The sequence below is a fragment of the Rhodamnia argentea genome, chromosome 2 (assembly GCF_020921035.1).
Source record: "Rhodamnia argentea isolate NSW1041297 chromosome 2, ASM2092103v1, whole genome shotgun sequence".
Classification (NCBI taxonomy): Eukaryota; Viridiplantae; Streptophyta; class Magnoliopsida; order Myrtales; family Myrtaceae; genus Rhodamnia; species Rhodamnia argentea.
In genome coordinates, this window is record NC_063151.1 from 30,603,118 (window position 1) to 30,620,916 (window position 17,799).

Genomic DNA, 17,799 nt, shown 5'->3' on the forward strand with positions numbered 1-17,799 from the left:
GATGTCCCATACTGTACACATTAGATAAATCGCGAATTTGGATTAGACTCTTGTAACGGTGGAGTCAGTCGACCTCCGCTCCCGCAAAAGGATCCAAATGATCTGTTAAGCCCGTACCCGGATTCTGGAAGTTAGGGTTTCGCACCAGACCCGGCCCGGCCCGGCCCGGCCCTCGAGGATCAACGCATTGCAAACTTGCAGGATCTACAGAGTCCATTGGGCCGAGTACAGGCCGGTGGGACCATGGTCAATCCACGATACGTATTTTTGAACATTCGCCATTTTCTTCTTCTTCTTCTTCGGTCCTACCAAACCCATCCCTCCCGGCTCCCACTTCTTCTCTCTTATCATACTCTCTCTCTCTCTCCTCTTCCCCTTGTTCATGGTTTGTTACGCAAGTACTTCTCGTTCTCTGCAAATTCTCGCTCCCTCCCTCTCTAGAACCTGTACGGCCCCTCCCTCTCTCCCTCTCTCTCTCTCTCCCTCCCTTCCTCCCTCCCTCCTCTCTCTAACCATCTCCGTTTCACTTGCCTTTGGCTGCTCTTGGAGCACACCGCAGTGTGAACGCAGCCTCCCGTTTGACCTTCCGATTTAACCCTCCAGAAACCCTAATCATGGCAGTCCCTCAGCTGTTTCGAGCTCCGCAGTTCGCTCTTCGGTGGCCTAAGCCCCTACCGGCGTTTTGGGCCGAGATGCGGGCTTCGCTTCCTTGGTGATTGCCAGTGTTGGCTCGCCGTAGGCTGCATCGGCGTGGCTCGAGGGTTCTTGCGAGCCGAGTGAACCTTTTTTTGACGAGGGGTTCTTCTGATCTGGTCGCCGATCGTTGGGGGGCGTAGCTTCGGGCGAGGTTCGGTTGATCTGTTCGTAATACAGGTTTTGTGTTAGGTGGGGCTCTTTTGGGGTTGGAGTTGAGAATTGCTCTCTGTAGGCCTTCGTTTACGCCTGGCGGTGGTGATTTTTGCTTCGTGACAGCTTCTGAGAGCTTTTCTGAGCAGGAATTGTTCGTCCGTGAAAAGGCTGAAAGTCGGTTGCTTTGACCTCTTCCCACTTTGATCGCCCCACCATAAGCTGTGTAATTGGCGCTTGATCTGCTTTTTGTACCTCATCTGCAGAACTCCTCTAGATTCCGTACCCTTCCTTCTTAAGTTTTGCGAATTCTTGGGTCTGAGATAGAATTGGCGTTCGCAGTATTGAGTTATGTCACGGGAAAAAATTAGTTGCTAGTTTCTCGTTTTCTATAATTGTATTATCATAGTCCTCACTGTTGGCTAGTCATTTTGAAGAGTTTTCACTTTCTGGAGGCCAGATTTCCTTTTCAGTTGTGTAGTGAGTATTTAAAGTAGGTTTTGGTGTTGTTGAAACTGCATCGGTGGTTTTAGTGAAAATGTCCGGAGAAGGGTGTTGTTTTGTTGAGTGGAAAGAGCAATTTGTCTCCTTAGAGCGTGGCAACCGTGTGGTTCACTATTTCTTTAAGGGTTCTGCTGGGGAGACAATCCTTGCTGTCGTTGGCACAGAGAGGAGTGTCAGGCATATGTTCTATGTTGTTGCTGACGAGTTTGTGCAAGCTTTTGGCAGTCAAAGTTCAATACATGCCGGCTTCAAGTGGAGATCGAGAAGAGAAGTTGTTGATTGGCTGACATCTATGATATCAAAACACCGTGGTACGTTTTGAACCTTATCTTTTCCCCTTGCTGCTTGTAGTACCATGATATTGAATAGACCATACAATGAATTGCCTCAGAATGAACAATAAAACAGCGTACAACGCTAGGAGGTCTCGTTTTTGCTTGCGTTTCGGTTTGAGAAGAGTGTACTGATGTTGTGCATGGAACTAAAGAATTTGCAAAATTTCACAAGGACTTACAGGTTGTGCTGTTTTCGTAGTTGTTGAATTCAGAAATTCCATATCCTGGAGTTTATCTGAAGCAATCTTTGCCTGGCGGGGCATCAATATTTTATGCGAATAGTTTGTTGAAGTGCCTCTGCTATCATCTTTTTGAAGTGGATATGTAGACATGCACTATTAAGTGCTCCGGCAAGATCCTTGCCTTCAATTTTTTACATAAGCTGATCTGTTATTTTAAAGATTATAGCTGCATGCTGGACTTGCACGGAAGTGCATAATTAGAAAGGATCTTGTGGGTACTACCAACTTATTATTGAATCTGTTGAAGGAAGTAAGCTTTCGTGGGCACAGCATTGAGTTCACATAGTTAAGTTTGTAATTGCATACTGCTGATGATTCAGAAGTTCTGGCCGGTGTCTTTGATGCAAGTTATTGGTAGAAGTAGAATGACCTTTGGATATGTCAGCCTCGTATGTTACCATTAAAAGGGACTGTGTCAGTATTTGCATATGGTTGAATACCTTGGTACTAAGCATGATGAAGCGTTTACTATTCCTAGTTCTCTATATCGTCGATTTGTGAAGAATGTAATGATAAGCTAATTCAACTATATTTTTGCATTTGCAGAATCACCAAAACTCCAAAAGTCACATGCTCTGAGAAATTTTGAGTTTCCTCTGAAGAGGTCACTAGCTCAGGTATCAGATTGCCAGGTACAATTTCCGTTTTCCTGCTGTCTTCTGTGTTTTGTGTCCGTGATGTTTGTTTAATACTATCTTTTCAGGGTCGTCTGGCAAGCATACTTGGTGGGCATACCTCAGAAATTGTGTGGTCAGGTACTGCATGGACATGTGGTAAACAACTGAAGCATTACCCATCCTTCTGCCGGAACGGGATTACAATAGCTGTAAGCACTAATTACTTAAGTTTGAACTCTCAAGCTTACGTGTATAAATTCATAGGTAGGAGGACCTAGGGAAGTAACCAGGAGTTTTTTTATCGTGTTAGTTGGTGCATTCTTCATACTTCCAGTTGTCAGTCTTCAGTTTTTGCCATGTGAGAGACAAGAAAGTTCTGCAAGATTCTGTAAACCCGGAAACTTATTTGGTGATCTCTGATATAAGACGAAATGGTCCGTCATGTGGGAAATCTTGACTTTGAGGGAATTGGATTTTCACATTGAGATGGAAATGTTATGCTTATTGTCGATTGCTTGCTTGTCAATATTAAGTCGCACTTTATAAATGCTTCATTATATCTACCGGATTGAATCATAGTTTTGTCCAATGACGGGCGTAGTAAAACATTTGGCAAAAATTTTATGGACATGATATGATTTTTTCGACGAAATTTCTTCTAAGTCCTGACGGATGACAGCATTCCTCCCAGTAAGACCAACCCCATCCCCCTGGGTTTCTGCCACTGTGTTATGTGAATGAATATTACTACTTTTCATGTGTAATCGTAGATGTGTCAATCTCTATATGTGATCTGTAAAGTTCCATCAGTTTTTATGGTATTGCTTCCCTCAGATTTGCTTTGTGATGGGCATCCCAGTTAAAATCACATCTTTGTTATGTCATGGGCCTCCTGATTTTTCTAAAATTCTTTCGTGTTGTTACTGCTATGTTTTCTCCTGACATGCTTTTTATGTTGTCAGATTCATTCGTTTGTATTTGTCATGGGCAAGGGAGAGACTCGCTATCTTGCTTATTTGGAAGACATGTATGAAGACAGAAGGGGACAGAAAAAGGTCAAAATAAGGTGGCTTCACTACAGTGATGAAGTCAAGGGTGTAACACCTATACGAAATCCTCATCCCAAGGAAGTTTTCATTACGCCTTATGCACAGGTCGTCAGTGCCGAATGTGTTGATGGTCCTGCTACAGTACTGACACGCGAACATTACACTAAGTGTTTGGCTTCTGTTCCTCATGCGTTATCATCCAAAATATACCTATGTTTCAGACAATTCAGAAATAACAAAGTGAAGTCATTTGAGCTTAGCAAATTGAGGGGCTATTTCGATCAGCCCATTCTCTCTTGTTTCCTTGCCAGCCCCTTGCAACAGCCAGACACAGCATGGAATGGTCTGACTGGGGAGGAAGACGAAGATTTAACCTCAGGTCCTGATGTTAAGGTGGGTGGTAAGAGGACAAGAAGTTGCAGAGGCTACAAGAGGTGCGTTACAGCTTATTCTGGAGTAAAAAGATCTGGAGGAGATTTTGCCAATCTGACATACGAACCTGCAAATAAGAAATTAAATGATGGTTTGTTGGCTTGGAGGTTGCTATCTCTTAAGCATGTTAACTCTCAGCCTCGATTTTCTCCACGATTTAAAGTTGGTGAAAAGATCGAATTGCTATGCCAAGATAGTGGCATCCGAGGCTGCTGGTTCAGGTGTACTATTTTGCAGGTGACCAGAAAGAAGTTGAAAGTCTGTTATGATGACTTGAAGGATGACAATGGAAGTGCCCATCTTGAGGTACACTAACTTTTTCAATGCTCTAAGCGCAAGGTTCTCTTGGTTATTATTAAGATCATTTTTTACTCCGGGATGGAATTATCCTAAATGTTATAGTCCCTAAGATGGAGATGTTCATATTTAAGCGAAACTAATTGAAAAATCCCTTTTCTGATATGCTGTGTACCTTGAACCTTTTAAATGTTCACTTTCCCTTTTTTCCATTATTAGGCTTAGTTGTGGATGAAAAAAACAAATATAACCCATGCTCATAGTCCATCCTCTACTTGCATGTTTAACAAGCTCACTCTATTCTCCATTAAGTTGGCAATTGACGCTTTCAATGCCGGTGTAGGAGTGGATACCTGCCGTCAAATATGCTGCTCCTGATAAGCTTGGGATGAGGGTTTCAAGCCGCCTAACAATCCGGCCTATTCCATCTTCTGTTGATCAAAGCAAACCACCTCTTGATGTTGGAGTGGCGGTGGATGCATGGTGGAGTGATGGCTGGTGGGAAGGGGTTGTAATAGGGGTCAATGACAGTGAAGATGATAATCTAAAAATTTATTTTCCTGGTATGTGTGTCAAAGAAAAATGATAATAAGTTTGCGCTGTCTCGTATCTTTGCATTGATCTGTTCTCTGCTTCTATTTCTGTTTCTTCTAATTTTTTTCTTGATAACCGGAAAAAGTAATGTTATTCTTGGTGGTATTAGGTGAAAACTTATTCATGAGCATGCAAATGAAGGATTTGCGGATTTCTAGAGATTGGGTGGGGGACAGATGGATTGATATCAAGGCTAAGCCGGATATTCTTTCGGCCATGACTTCTGCTGTTGCCCTGGATTCTAAGCATTCAGTGTCATCAACTATGATCAAAGAAGTCAAGAGTGATGATGTTACTGCGTCAGATGCAGACACAACTACTGCCATTGAAGTCATTTGTGATGAAGGGAAGCTCAACTGTGCCACAACCCGTTCTAATGGCCTTGCAGAAGATGTTGACCCTGCTGATGATAAGAATCTGTCACCATTAATACACGAACGCAATGAAGATGATGATTACTACAAAATTAATGACATTCGCAATCACGAAGGTGACATTGGAGGTAGTGATGATGATGATGACATTGACGATGATGATGTAGAAGATGAAGTGCAAAGCGATGATGACAATGCCCTAGATATGGATGCATCAGAAGCTTCTGCACAAAATTGTAAACTGATGGAGATTATGGAAGTGGTAGCATGACACGAGATGCCGTTTCATAGGAGAATAGTGGAGCTCTCCATTTGGTGTAGGAAAGATTTGGCAGTAGCTGTGTCATTTGCGTAAAAGTCATGGAATCATTATGTCCAAGTCTTGTAAATATTAACAGTTGTCTCAATCCGCCGCTCTAGCTGTATGTATTGTAGTGGGTTTAGGATTACCAAGGTCTCAGCTTCAACTAATTGTTTCGAAGTCCGGATATAGAAGCTTGGCATATGGTCCTTTTCTGTAGAGGGGCTTTGAAATGTATCGTGCGGGTGTATCCACGATTATTAAGCCTGTTCTTCTGTTAGCGCCGGATCGCAATGTGTGATGACCTATATTGTGCACCAGAAGTTGTTTCCTCTTTGATCTTCAAGTCATAATCTCTTCTTACTGCTGCAAACTTGTGTGATAGTTCACGGACTTGATCATGCCCTGGAGTGCTCCTTTGGTTCGATCAACGTTTTGCCAAAAGTTAAGCATAGGCATCTTGCGGTGAAGTTGATCAGATATTGCGCAGATGACGTCAAGTTGGAGTTGAAAAGTCTTACATGTGGGAAGAACCTATTGATTCGTTTCTTTTCTAGGGGCTCGACTTTCTTTTTTTTTTTGTCTGTTTGGTTCCCTTTTCGATATGTCATTTGCTTTTAATCCCAAAATAAGAGAGAAGGAACAATTTATCACATCTTACATTGCTGATATTCCCTTTTTGCTTGAGCAATAATTACTTGGGGTATCTTGGCTACAACACTGTATATATGTATTATGGTCGGTGACCACTCGGGCCACCGGAAACACACGCCCACTTACCTTTACATCAGCATTAACCTAGTCATGTAAACATGATATGGAAGAGAGAAGGAACTCCTCAAAATCGCCCTTGTTTGCTCGAGGATACACACTCGAAAGAAGGCCCTGGAGAATTTCAGAGCCTAAGCCATCGCTCTCCTTGAATAAATTTCTTATCCAGGAATTGTGTCGCTTCCTCGTGACTGAACGTCTTCGACCACAGTACTCGCCCCCTTTTGTCAGCTCCTCTGCCTCTGCATTGGTACTCCCCGAACACCGCGGTCCTATCCAAAAACACAGCCAGTCTTAGAATCGCATTAGTCCTCGGAACATTCAGTTCAAATGACTCGGGACGTTAATTGTTTGGACATTTTCGAGGATGATAAATTTACTTTTGCCTGGAAGGGTGGTTCCAGTCGCTCCATCCCGGAGGAGTTATGATGTTATCGATGTAACAGTGGGAGTACACTGCTCGCGAATATTCTCCCCATGCTCTCCCCAAGTAGATGTTGCCAGTTCCGTTGATGACACAATTGACAAAAGAAAACCCCGAATCATCGCTCGGTGAATCCCTGTGATGAGCCGCGATCGCCCTGAAATTCTTTGCCGTCGAGTGAAGGACACACTCCTGCCACGTTTTAGTCAAGTTTAGAATTCTATCGGGCCAAAACAGATGCTGCCGAAATCAATTACAGGCGGAAAAACAAAAAAAAAACCCAACATTTCCCTGAAAATATAAGTACCTCGTAGAGTGAGGTTGATTTGCCAAAGATGAAGTCCACACTTCCCTGGATGAAACACTGGTAGAAGTAATGAGAGCCGGTGTCATCTAGGAGTGTGTCCTGTGTCCCCAGCACTCTGACCCTGTAGAACATGGCTTTATCTCCGGAGACTCTAAGGGCCACCGCTTGCATTCCATAACCCCCTGGGACTGCAACCACTGTATTCTGTCACCACCCAACCCCATCAAACACTTGACCTCCAAATTTAGGTTCATGTTTTAGTTACTCTCCTCTTTTTCTTTTGGGCAGGTATTATGATAACAGGAAAACCCAAAACATGCTCAAGCGTTGATTTTCCTTTTTCCTTTTAAGTTTTGCCCTTCCCTTTTTTGGGATTATTACCTCGAAGGTGATTCCATTTGCACAGAAGAAATCAGATTCTACAGTCACGGAGGCTGATCTGTAGGTTCCCAGTTCGCTGCCATCTGCGTTTTTGTCAGAAGCCTTGTCGTGCCAGGTGATTATGGTTTTTGAGTTCTGGTCTTCATCTCCAATGAAGGAAATGTATGGCTTGGAACTTGGCACATGAACCTTCTCTCTGCACAAAACATGAATTCTCAGTAACGCCTCGATCTTGATTCACTCGTCATCACCCCATAATAATAAGCTCGTTCTTATTAACCATATGAATATGAGAGAGAGAGAGAGAGAGAGAGAGAGAGAGAGTTCTATTGTCCCACGTTACTTCCCATAACGCCCACGTAACAGCTGTTTTCTTTTTCGGGGAGAAAACGAATCATGCTCGCAGAAACCGCCAACCTTTTAAGTAATTCGTCCGTTAATGATGGAAAAAGCTGAAGTAAGCAAAAGCTCAAGCATGACCTTGAAAAAAAAAAAAAAAAACCGATGAATTCACCAGAAAAAGATGTGATTTTTGCAGTGGATGTGTATAGGCCTTTCGAGATTCTATGGTGGTGGTGCTTTTTTCCCGACATGGGTTGACGCAATTTTTGGAGGACTACGAAGTAAGTACAATGGCAACGTCCTCAAACCTGTAAGTTCCTGGAAGAATGAGAATTTTCACTCTCCGCGAGTTGTTCTCCGGAACCATGTCGACCGCACCTTGAACTGTGATGGAATCGCCGCGGCCGTTCTTGTCGACGAAGATCACTCCGCTTCGATTAGACTGATCATTTCTTCTCGAGTACAACTCCTCTCGGATCATGTTTTTGTACTCATTCTGATTCACTCTCACGTCATCCCAACTGATGTAATCCTTCTCTGCCATGACGCACGTCACTTCAACCTCACTCACAACACTCAGAACCATGACGGCACCCAAGAGAGCTGATGTGAGATCCATCGTCTTCACTTGGTGAATTACTGCAACTTCCGTCTCAAGATTCAGTTCTTGTCTCGAAACCCACCAAAGCAACAGACTTTAAACATCCTCATTCAGCTGTGGGTTTCTGAAAATTTCTTTTCCCTTTTTCCTGGTAAAAGAACTTCGAGGGTCTCCACGGTTTTCGTCAGTTGAAAAAGAAGAAAGGGAGAAGGAATGCGAAACAGGTGAGTACAATAAATATGGGAGCGTGCAGGTGAAGTGTCTGTTCCACCAACGTACGTTTATGACAAGGGCAGACAAGAACATATCGCATGTCATGCAAAAGCGTTCGTGGGTTCAATCAAATCATACAAAAAAGTTCGAGGAAAGTACAGAAGATGGGGTTGGTGTTTGAAAAAACCCACGCACTGAATAAAGTGAAGCAGACAGTTATGGCTTGATCATCACTGGCCAGTCATGAGAGTTGTGCTCGAAGGGAAGTTCTGAGGAATTTCGAAAAGAATTTGGGAAGTTGAAATGCACAGTGAAGAAAATGGATAGAGCGGTTTGTTGATGAGTCGTTGGAGGGAGAGTGGAAAAGAAAGCAGTTATATGTTTTTTTTTTTACTTTTTTGGAGGTGAAGCTGAAAGATCCCAAAAGGGAAGTTTCAAATGTGGTTAGAAATGGGAGGTTAAGTCTGTGGTAAAAGTAAATTGAATCCAAGCTTTGGGTTAGGATCAGATGGTGAGCTCCCCACACAGGTTCAGTGCAGGGAGGCTTTGCTGTGCAGGGGTTACATCAAGCAACCGATCAAGTGACAACGACTGTTTTCGGTACGTGTTACAACTGTACTTTTTGACAGTTTTAGGATTTGATTGGCCTATCAAGCGCACCACTGCACTTATCCAAAAAACTCTCATTGGCCTCTTAGGCTGTGATATCGTGTTAGTGTGACGGGTTCTAGAAGTTTTCAAAGCAAAATGTTGCAAGGAATTATCCAAGATGACCACGTGAACCTTAGAACCCTCTCTCGAGCACTTTAGAACATTTTTCTAAGACATATATGGAAAATGTGTACTTGTATTTTAGAGATTATTGTTCAATTTCCATCGCAAGATTGGATTTAAAATTGGGTTTGAGATCGACGGTTGTAACTAAAGGGGGTTTTTGTATATATAGGTATCCCTGTCGTTTGTATTTGCTTAGAAATACAATCGCAAATTCGAAGTTTCTTTCTAGGTTCTAATTTTCGCATGTGTGACGCGAATTCACTCAGAAATACAATCCGAAGTTCAGAGCTTCTCCCCGGTCGACTTAGGAAGAAGTTATAAGGTCAGTAAGAGAACGCCTTATGAATCAACCTTCGAAAGAAATTCAACTGTGTCAACCAGCCCGTGACATTAGCATGTGACTTGATTTTATAACATTTTTAAAATACGAGATCATTAATGAATAAAAAAGAATACGTATTTTATATATATAAATGTACACGCGAACGTGAACTCTTTTATATTATTGATTGTCACATGTATATGCTGAATGAGATATGTATTCATATATATGATGGGATTCTTTTTTATTATTCATGTTGAATGAGAGAGCTCAACGTCTATATGTGAAAAACAATAGAGTATGCTTCCGAATGAACTTGCTCAAATAAGTGGGATAGAGTCGGTTCACCCCACGTCTAGTGCTCAAGCCCATATTAACATAATGCAAAAAACATTTTGGGCCGAAGAATAAGCCCAATTCAGTTGGTATATCCATACCCGAAAACCCGGCCCATCTTGAGCTGGACCCTCCAAGTCCAAGGCTATTTCTCTCTCGTCATCACTCGGAAAGTGTGGATAACACTGGGAAGCGAGAAGCGAAGGTCTGCGAGCCTAAGCACAGAGCAAGAAGAAGATATCCGATACCCTTATAGCAGATTCGAAGGATGGCTTCATGTTCAATCTCCGCCGCCTTATTCTCTTCCTTACCCGTCGCCAATTCGCACACAATTTGCCAGAAACCCAAGCCCTCACTTGCGTCCTTGCCCTCTCCGAAGGCGTTAAAGCTCAAGACTCTGAAAAGCTCGCAGGCGGCGAAGGTCTCGGCAGCTCCTGAAGCTCTGGACGCTCAAGAGACTCTCGATGGACCCGATTCTGGTGCGGTCGAGGTTCGTTCGCTCTCTCATCCTTCTGAGGGGTCGTGTTTGTGTTTCCGTTTCGTTGCGACGTGGGAAATGGAATGAAGAGAGCGATTACATTGCTTTCTTGAATTTGTTGGGGGTGTTGTGATGGATCTTTATTGAAGGATGGGCGGATAAAGTGCATGAAAAACTTCAAGCATTGTTCTCGTCGGAAATTTCGAGAAAGGATAAAAGAGAACTGTTGCTCACGGAGAGAGAATCAGTTTCTTTTCGATTTGAGTATGTAGAACTGAGTAATTGGTCGGAGCAAATACGTTCGGAGACACCTAGGAAACTGGATACTATTACTTCCTTACGTTTGTTAACGATAGAGTTTAGGGTGCTAAAGCTCAAGAATCAGTAAAATCCCTGTCAATAATAGACCTGATGGTGGGTTTGGAACCCTACTTCAAAGGAAAGAAAAAATATTTTCATCACCCACGACCACGAAAATAGTTAGCCATATATTGTTATCGATAATGAAAATATGTTTCGTTGACTAATTTTTTTAAGCAATATAACCATTTACTTTATGGAAATATTTTTTAAATCTTGAATTTTCCGTGAAACAAACGCACCCTTAATGTCTCCACTCTCTTTATTTTCCTTGAATCTGATGATATTAGGATGTTGAGGCCTTTTTCTTGGCATTGATCGCTTAAGAGTAATGCAGGGGCATCTTTTTCATATCTCGTTGCTGGTGTTTGTATTTCGTTGAGGAGAAGATTTTAAATGCGGAGCTTAGTAATTTCATATTAAGGGCCAAATGACTACACCTCCTTCTTCCCTCACTATCCATACGCTCAGGATTCAGTCTCCCCATGCTTCCCGTCTTACAACTACCGAGATGAATCACGCGACAACAACGTTAAGAAAGTCTGGCATCTCGTGGAAACAAAATGTTTGCCCCTGAAAGCCATGCATTGAAGAAGGGTGCTTGTCATTGGTGGAAGACGTATCGCATAGTTTTTTGCCACTGTCCTTGTTTACAAGAGTATAATTTTCTTTTTATGTTTCTCAGATGGCTCCAAAGCAGAAAATCAGAATCAAGCTTCGATCTTATTGGGTGTCCTTAATAGAGGACTCTTGCAAGCAGATAATGGATGCTGCTAGGACTACGAACGCGAAAACTATGGGTCCTGTGCCATTGCCAACCAAGAAGAGAATCTACTGTGTTCTCAAGTCACCGCACGTGCACAAGGACGCTCGGTTCCATTTTGAGATCAGAACCCACCAGCGCCTTATTGATATTCTTTATCCAACTGCACAAACAATAGATTCTCTTATGCAGCTTGACCTTCCTGCCGGTGTAGATGTTGAGGTCAAGCTTTGAAGAAGCACCTCTCTTGGTTAGGCAAGGTATCTTCACAGACTAGAGGTTTGCTTTCTCTCACTTTTGATTTTAGCATAGTTGTTCTGTTCGGTGATTGCATCTCTTCGCCAGTCGCTGAACAAACGAGAGAAATGTAATCTGCCTTCAGTTGGTTGTAAGTTAAAGATATGTACCTATCATTTTGTAACCAACTCATGATTTTTCTTAGCACAAGATTGATAGAAGAAAGCATTGCAATTGTCTCTAACATAATGCGATGATGACATCGAAGTGTTGGAGCAACATTTAGAGGTTAGATTTGGATTCTTTACAAGAGAGAATCTCGTAGATCTACCATAAGTTCTAGGCAGTAAAATCCTTATCATTGGACAGCCACGACTTCAAAAGGATTATCTGTAAAATGGGGCTCTGCGCTTATGAATTCTTTAAGTTGTAACTTGTGATTAAATTAACTTTGAAGAAGCACCTCTCTTGGTCAGGCAAGGTATCTTCACAAACTCGAGGTTTGCTTTCTCTCACTTTTGATTTTAGCATAGTTGTTTTGTTCGGTGATTGCATCTCTTCGCAAGTCGCTGAACAACGAGAGAAATGTAATCTGCCTTCTGTTGGTTGTAAGTTAAAGATATGTACCTATGATTTTGTAACCAACTCATGATTTTTCTTAGCACAAGATTGATAGAAGAAAGCATTGCAATTGTCTCTAACATAATGTGATGATGACATCGAAGTGTTAAGGCAACATTTAGAGGTTAGATTTGGATTCTTTACAAGAGAGAATCTCGTAGATCTACCATAAGTTCTAGGCAGTAAAATCCTTATCATTGGACAGCCACGACTTCAAAAGGATTATCTGTAAAATGGGGCTCTGCGCTTATGAATTCTTTAAGTTGTAACTTGTGATTAAATTAACTTTTGCTGCTGGTTCTGAGAACTTGAAATCCGGCCACTCTCTTCTGGGTTTTGTGCAAGTTGTTTGAAATCTAAGATATCAAATAGAACTTCCCTTGTATAATGATAGTTCATTGGACAATAACCTTTGCCTGGCTTGTGCTGGGTTCCCCCCAATTCTGGTTTTGGGCAGTGCCATGATACAAGTTCTCATATCTTGTAAGCATAATGGTCTCAGGTGGTCTTCAGATATTAGTAGCGATGTATCCTTTCCTATAATTGCTGCCTTCAGCAGTTACCAGGCAATTTTAGCAGAATGGTCCAGAGAATTCATTGAACTATATATATTCTGAAGTTAAATGGAGAATGACACAATCGTTTTGGAAGGCGGAGCGAAGAGCTGAGCGGAGTCATTTCTAAATTCTCATTTCCGGTTTACTTAATTCAACTGTCTTTCAAGTTCATGGTTCGCTAGCATGTTTAGAAAGTTTCTAACAAGTAATGCGGAATTACTAACGTCGTGTTTTAGTTACATTTACCCTTTCAGTGAAAAGCGAAAGATCTCAAGCGAGTTTGCTTGATGCTGGAACTGTTGCGCGTTTCATGTCATACTTATGTTTACTTACCATCACGGCATCACCTAATTGCGAAAAACTTCCAGCTGTTCTGATGACGAAGAAACTTTGAAATCCCAACGTCGCCTAATCGCAAGGACCACGGACGAACATGTAGGAGAAAAGCCAGCCTTTTAACTTGGGTTGCTGGGCAAGAGAAAACTCCGAGCCTTGTTGGGAATCGGAGGATTCTCCTTTGAGAGCTTTCTTATTCTCCGAAGTTAAAAAGTGATTAGAAACATCGATTCACGTTTAACCCCTTTCCCAAGTCAGTTCACCGGAAAGGCGTTCCGGCAAATGTCCCGATTTGATCTCACAGTTATTTGATGGCGTAACTTTTGATTAAATTGAAATTGGGGAGACAATTGCATCCCGGCCCGCATCCCGTCATTGTCGGACTCCTCCAAATTGAGGAGGAGATCAAGGAAAACTTACTGAAAAAGACCAAATATTTACGAGAACTTCAAATGATATTTTCAACGTTATATTAACTAAAGCTTGCAATTGCATTTTCGCTTGCTTTCCTCTCATTTGGACAACCGTCGCTCCACAATGAAAGGTACGATATCGTAGTTCACCTTCTACTCCTCTTTCGAATCAACGCAACAACACGAGAATCGGTCAAAAGTCAATCGTTCATGTTTCCTCCACATTCGCTATAATAAATGTACAAATCAATCTTCCCTTTCTCCATCGTCATCTTCTTGGTTTTCAAAATTGAAAGCTTGTGCCGCACGTCGCCGTGCTTGACAAAGCTTTTGATTCGTCTTTGGATGACGGAAGTAGAATATTCGGGCGGGGAGGAGGGGGAATATGATGCCGACATGTGATGGGCCGCCATAAGATCCGAGGATCTATAAAAAAGAAGTGCTTTAAACAATATATCCTCGTATTAAATAAATAGACAGTACGAAAGAATTCGTCTTATATTGAATTAGATGTGACGATCCTGTGGGTTTGACGACCCTCGGGAATTTTGGTTGTCTAGGCATATAGCATATTGGCATGCTCTTTAGCATCTCGAAGGGGCAACCCCTTGCTTCATCGCACGTGCGAGGGAGATGACTCCGAATCGATCGCTCCATCGTATTCACTCGTAAGGGGACGTACTTTTCGAGCGAACATGCGTTGAAAAAGCTCCTTAGAGTTTGTCCACTCATTGAAACTCTCTCTTTTCTTGGATTAAGACGTCGGTTAGTTGCGATGATTACGCGATGTGCGATTATCGAACGTTTGCCCGCTCATTGAGACTCTTTCTTTTTTGGGATTAAGATGAATCGATTAGTTGTGATGATTGCGCGATGTGCGATTAACGAATATTTGCCCGCTCGTTGAGACTCTTTCTTTTCTTGGATTAGGATGATTTGATTAGTTCATGTGATTGCGCGGTATGCAATTATCGAACAAAGATTTCATATTTGCATAACTTAAGCAAATGGACGGGAATCGCATGTACATAAATAACATATCTCAACACCCTTTCGGATTAGAAATGACAAGAGGGGTGGATGCGCACACGATATAAATGGAGGAAAACTCCCATTCTAATAATACTCTAAAATAGTGAGAATTACCAAAAAAGTCCTAAACCTATTACGATTGTGCCAATTCAGTTCTAAACATTTTGTATTTGTACCAATTTAGTACTTTTGAATGCTAGGCCAATTCCACTTCATGTGAATGTTCCAATTAGGCCTAGCATGCAGATTAATTTTTCCTAGGGGGCAAAATGACCAACCAAACTCAAGTTGAACCTGGCACAATTTGTCGAATAAGTTCCACGATGATTGGGTTTAGACAAGGGTGTTATAATACCTGTTTTTAGGAAATCACACCCTGGATGCATTGATAATCAATCTTTTCCAAAAGACTTTGAAATCCATGAATTTGTCATTTTTACCTATGAAGACAAACAATCGACTATCACACATATTTGTCAATTTATAATCCATTGCATACAAACAGGGAAATCAGTTTTTTAGACTAAAGTATTTTTTTTCGAAATTTACTTTTAACTGGTACTCTGATTTACCACTTAATTTGGTGTGCAATTAGATAGGGATGGAGAGACAATTCAATTCTTGATTTTACAAAACATAGGTGAGGTATCAATTGCTGATTTGGCCACACCCTATCAATATAATAACTAGTCTGTTGATCGGTTTGTTGCTCGATTCAAAAAGACTAAAAATACATGCCTTACTTCACTCTTAGAAAAAAGGAATTCACAATTTTGGCTTTGAATTGATTTAAATTCAATCCAAGAGAAAAATTTAAAGCCCAATATTTCGCTGATTTATTTGAATTGGCAACGAGATTATCTAACTATGAGCAACTACTTCAGGATAGAGATAGATGGTCACATGAAGGCTTTTTGCAAAACGTGCTAACTAAGATAAAAATTGGCAAAGAAAAGTAAAACTTGCTGATGAGAAGGAGGTACGGTGACTCTTGATTATTTAATCCAAAAGAATTGAATTATCAATAAATCATTCAATTCTTTCAAAGGAGCATTTGTTGATACCAAAAAATGACCAACTTTTGGTTATTATTGACAAATGATGGCTTAATCAATAAAAGCAGAGTTTGGTCACTAACTTTTTGGTTATTATCGACAGGTATCGAACTTAGTCAATAAGAACAGAGTTTGGTCAATAATGAACATATTGACAATTTGAAGCGAATCGACAACTTGTCGGTGAAGTTATCGACAACACAATTTAAAGTTATTGATGAGAGTTGAGTTTCTTGATAAAATTATGGATATCAACAACAAGCAATCAAAATAAAGATAACCGTTAATTGGTAACATCATATCTGTTCGTGAAGTAATTTTCAATAATCATCGAAAGGGATTTATTTGTTTTTTTATTAAATTTAGCAACCACCATTTATAAGAATCATAAGTACCCAAGTATACCCTTTGTAAAACCCCTTTGAATGAACCAAAGAACTCAACGTTCTCGCAAATTTATTTCTACCTTTATTATTTCGCAATTTTTTTTTCCGTACTTTAGGTCCCATTTGGTTTAACATTGGAAATGAGCATTGTGGCTCTAAAGTCCCTTGGCTAAATGCAAATGGTGTTTGATTCATTTTTTGGCTCATTTTGGGAGATGCAATTGCATCTCAAATACTCTCCAAAGTCTTTTAGTTCAAAGTACCTCTAGAGGTACTTTGGGCTAAATGACTTTTGTGAAATGTAACTAATTTTTTATTTTATTTTAATTTTGTCATCTTGGTTTGTCGCCATCCGGCCGCTGCAGCTACCGCATGCCGGCCGCCGCCCATGCCGTACTCCGACTACCGCAGCCCACTTGCTAGCAGCTGCCGGCTGCCCGGCACCCACCGTCCGCCACCGCCCATCACCGCCACCCCCCTTTCGTTCGCCGCCCGTCGCAGCCGCCGCTAGCCGCCCCCCACCCCCCGGTCGCCCGCCCATCGAACCTCGCCGCCGCCACCCGTCGGTCGCCGTTCGCCATCGCCACCAGCCCGACCCCCCGGCGTTGCCCGCCGATCGCCCCCACTTGCCTCGGTTTTTTTTTTTCAAAATGTAAAAATATTTTACAAATTTCATTTTTCACCAAACAATATTTACGTCAAAGTAGCTTTCTGGTCTTGGAAGAAGATCCTAGACCTTCGCTCCGAAGTCTTTCGATTGTTTTCTTAGAGGATTGGGAGTGGTCACTCGATATCTTTCTGGTTTGTTAATTGGCATACTAGAGGACCCTTATACAACCTTTTCTCGGCGTGGGATATCTACACCTCTCGCATACCATGAGATATTTCGCTCCGGACCTTCTTCTCTACGAATTGGAGCAACTCGACCACTTTAGCTTCTTTCACAGGCTGGTCGGGTCCCGCACCTTCCTTCGATGATGGGAGAGCCGACCGTCCGATTTGGCATGGACATCCTTCAGGCACATTCTCGGTTTCCTCGGCTTGGGACAATCCGAGACCCAAAGGCCGTCATGTTGCCTGGTCATCGTTCATTTGGGATAGAGATATCTCCCCCGGATATGGTTTCCTTCTCCGGACCATCACGCCGAATCGACTTCCCACTCGGGTTTTGCTCCTAAACTACCGTAGAATTTTGGAAGGTACATGTGCCTTTTGTCATGCAAGACCGGATTCCATTGATCACTTGTTCTTTGGTTGCCCTACTACCGCTTCATTAGTGCTTTTTTGGGCCACCAAATGCAACTTATCATGGCGTAACGGACCATGGCAAGATATGATGCGGTGGGCTAAACATACGTTTGGTGGTCGATCCTTTCCTCATCGCTTAGCTCGGTTCTCTTTGGGTGCCCTGTGCCATTTGATTTGGACGACGAGAAATGATATCCTTTTCAAAAACAAGCATCTATTTGTACCAGCCTTGTTCAAACACCTAGTCA

At 42.0% G+C, this 17,799-nt stretch overlaps 3 protein-coding genes and 1 long non-coding RNA gene across 5 annotated transcripts; 2 read left to right on the forward strand and 2 right to left on the reverse strand.

Annotated features, from left to right (window-relative positions):
• Positions 1-471: 471 nt before the first annotated feature.
• Positions 472-5,937, forward strand: LOC115731121. Of its 2 annotated transcripts, none has more exons than XM_030661784.2 (6): positions 472-1,661; positions 2,474-2,559; positions 2,631-2,753; positions 3,507-4,331; positions 4,666-4,885; positions 5,026-5,937. In XM_030661784.2, exons 1-6 carry the CDS (start codon positions 1,385-1,387, stop codon positions 5,559-5,561), a joined length of 2,067 nt encoding a protein of 688 aa, XP_030517644.1. In that variant the 5' UTR covers positions 472-1,384; the 3' UTR covers positions 5,562-5,937. The 2 variants fall into 2 exon arrangements, with proteins under 2 accessions (XP_030517644.1, XP_030517705.1); XM_030661845.2 differs by having other exon boundaries at positions 2,474-2,544.
• A 284-nt stretch (positions 5,938-6,221) lies between these two features.
• Positions 6,222-8,565, reverse strand: LOC115739404 (pectinesterase QRT1). Its single transcript, XM_030672481.2, has 5 exons — positions 8,125-8,565; positions 7,475-7,670; positions 7,094-7,297; positions 6,743-6,978; positions 6,222-6,634 (listed from the first exon to the last, which is right to left on the reverse strand). Exons 1-5 carry the CDS (start codon positions 8,433-8,435, stop codon positions 6,487-6,489), a joined length of 1,095 nt encoding a protein of 364 aa, XP_030528341.2. The 5' UTR covers positions 8,436-8,565; the 3' UTR covers positions 6,222-6,486.
• A 1,663-nt stretch (positions 8,566-10,228) lies between these two features.
• On the forward strand, positions 10,229-12,831 carry LOC115739412 (30S ribosomal protein S10, chloroplastic). Its single transcript, XM_048275145.1, has 3 exons — positions 10,229-10,555; positions 11,589-11,945; positions 12,404-12,831. The coding sequence occupies exons 1-2, from the start codon at positions 10,334-10,336 to the stop codon at positions 11,898-11,900; spliced, it is 534 nt and encodes a 177-aa protein (XP_048131102.1). The 5' UTR covers positions 10,229-10,333; the 3' UTR covers positions 11,901-11,945; positions 12,404-12,831.
• Positions 11,992-12,857, reverse strand: LOC125313921. Its single transcript, XR_007197636.1, has 2 exons — positions 12,795-12,857; positions 11,992-12,336 (listed from the first exon to the last, which is right to left on the reverse strand). It is a non-coding gene; the product is annotated as an uncharacterized LOC125313921 (long non-coding RNA).
• Between the last annotated feature and the right edge of the window lie 4,942 nt (positions 12,858-17,799).

What these genes read in the sequence shown, in the direction of transcription:
- LOC115739412 (XM_048275145.1), top strand. Translation starts at nt 10,334, where the DNA reads ATGGCTTCATGTTCAATCTCCGCCGCCTTATTCTCTTCCTTACCCGTC. An exon ending in CCGATTCTGGTGCGGTCGAG is followed by an intron (nt 10,556 to 11,588) that starts GTTCGTTCGCTC and finishes TATGTTTCTCAG; the next exon opens with ATGGCTCCAAAGCAGAAAAT.
- LOC115739404 (XM_030672481.2), bottom strand. Translation starts at nt 8,435, where the DNA reads ATGGATCTCACATCAGCTCTCTTGGGTGCCGTCATGGTTCTGAGTGTT. An exon ending in AATCAACCTCACTCTACGAG is followed by an intron (nt 6,979 to 7,093) that starts GTACTTATATTT and finishes AAAACGTGGCAG; the next exon opens with GAGTGTGTCCTTCACTCGAC. An exon ending in AACCACCCTTCCAGGCAAAA is followed by an intron (nt 6,635 to 6,742) that starts GTAAATTTATCA and finishes GTTTTTGGATAG; the next exon opens with GACCGCGGTGTTCGGGGAGT.
- LOC115731121 (XM_030661784.2), top strand. Translation starts at nt 1,385, where the DNA reads ATGTCCGGAGAAGGGTGTTGTTTTGTTGAGTGGAAAGAGCAATTTGTC. An exon ending in GGAACGGGATTACAATAGCT is followed by an intron (nt 2,754 to 3,506) that starts GTAAGCACTAAT and finishes TTATGTTGTCAG; the next exon opens with ATTCATTCGTTTGTATTTGT. An exon ending in TCTAAAAATTTATTTTCCTG is followed by an intron (nt 4,886 to 5,025) that starts GTATGTGTGTCA and finishes TGGTGGTATTAG; the next exon opens with GTGAAAACTTATTCATGAGC.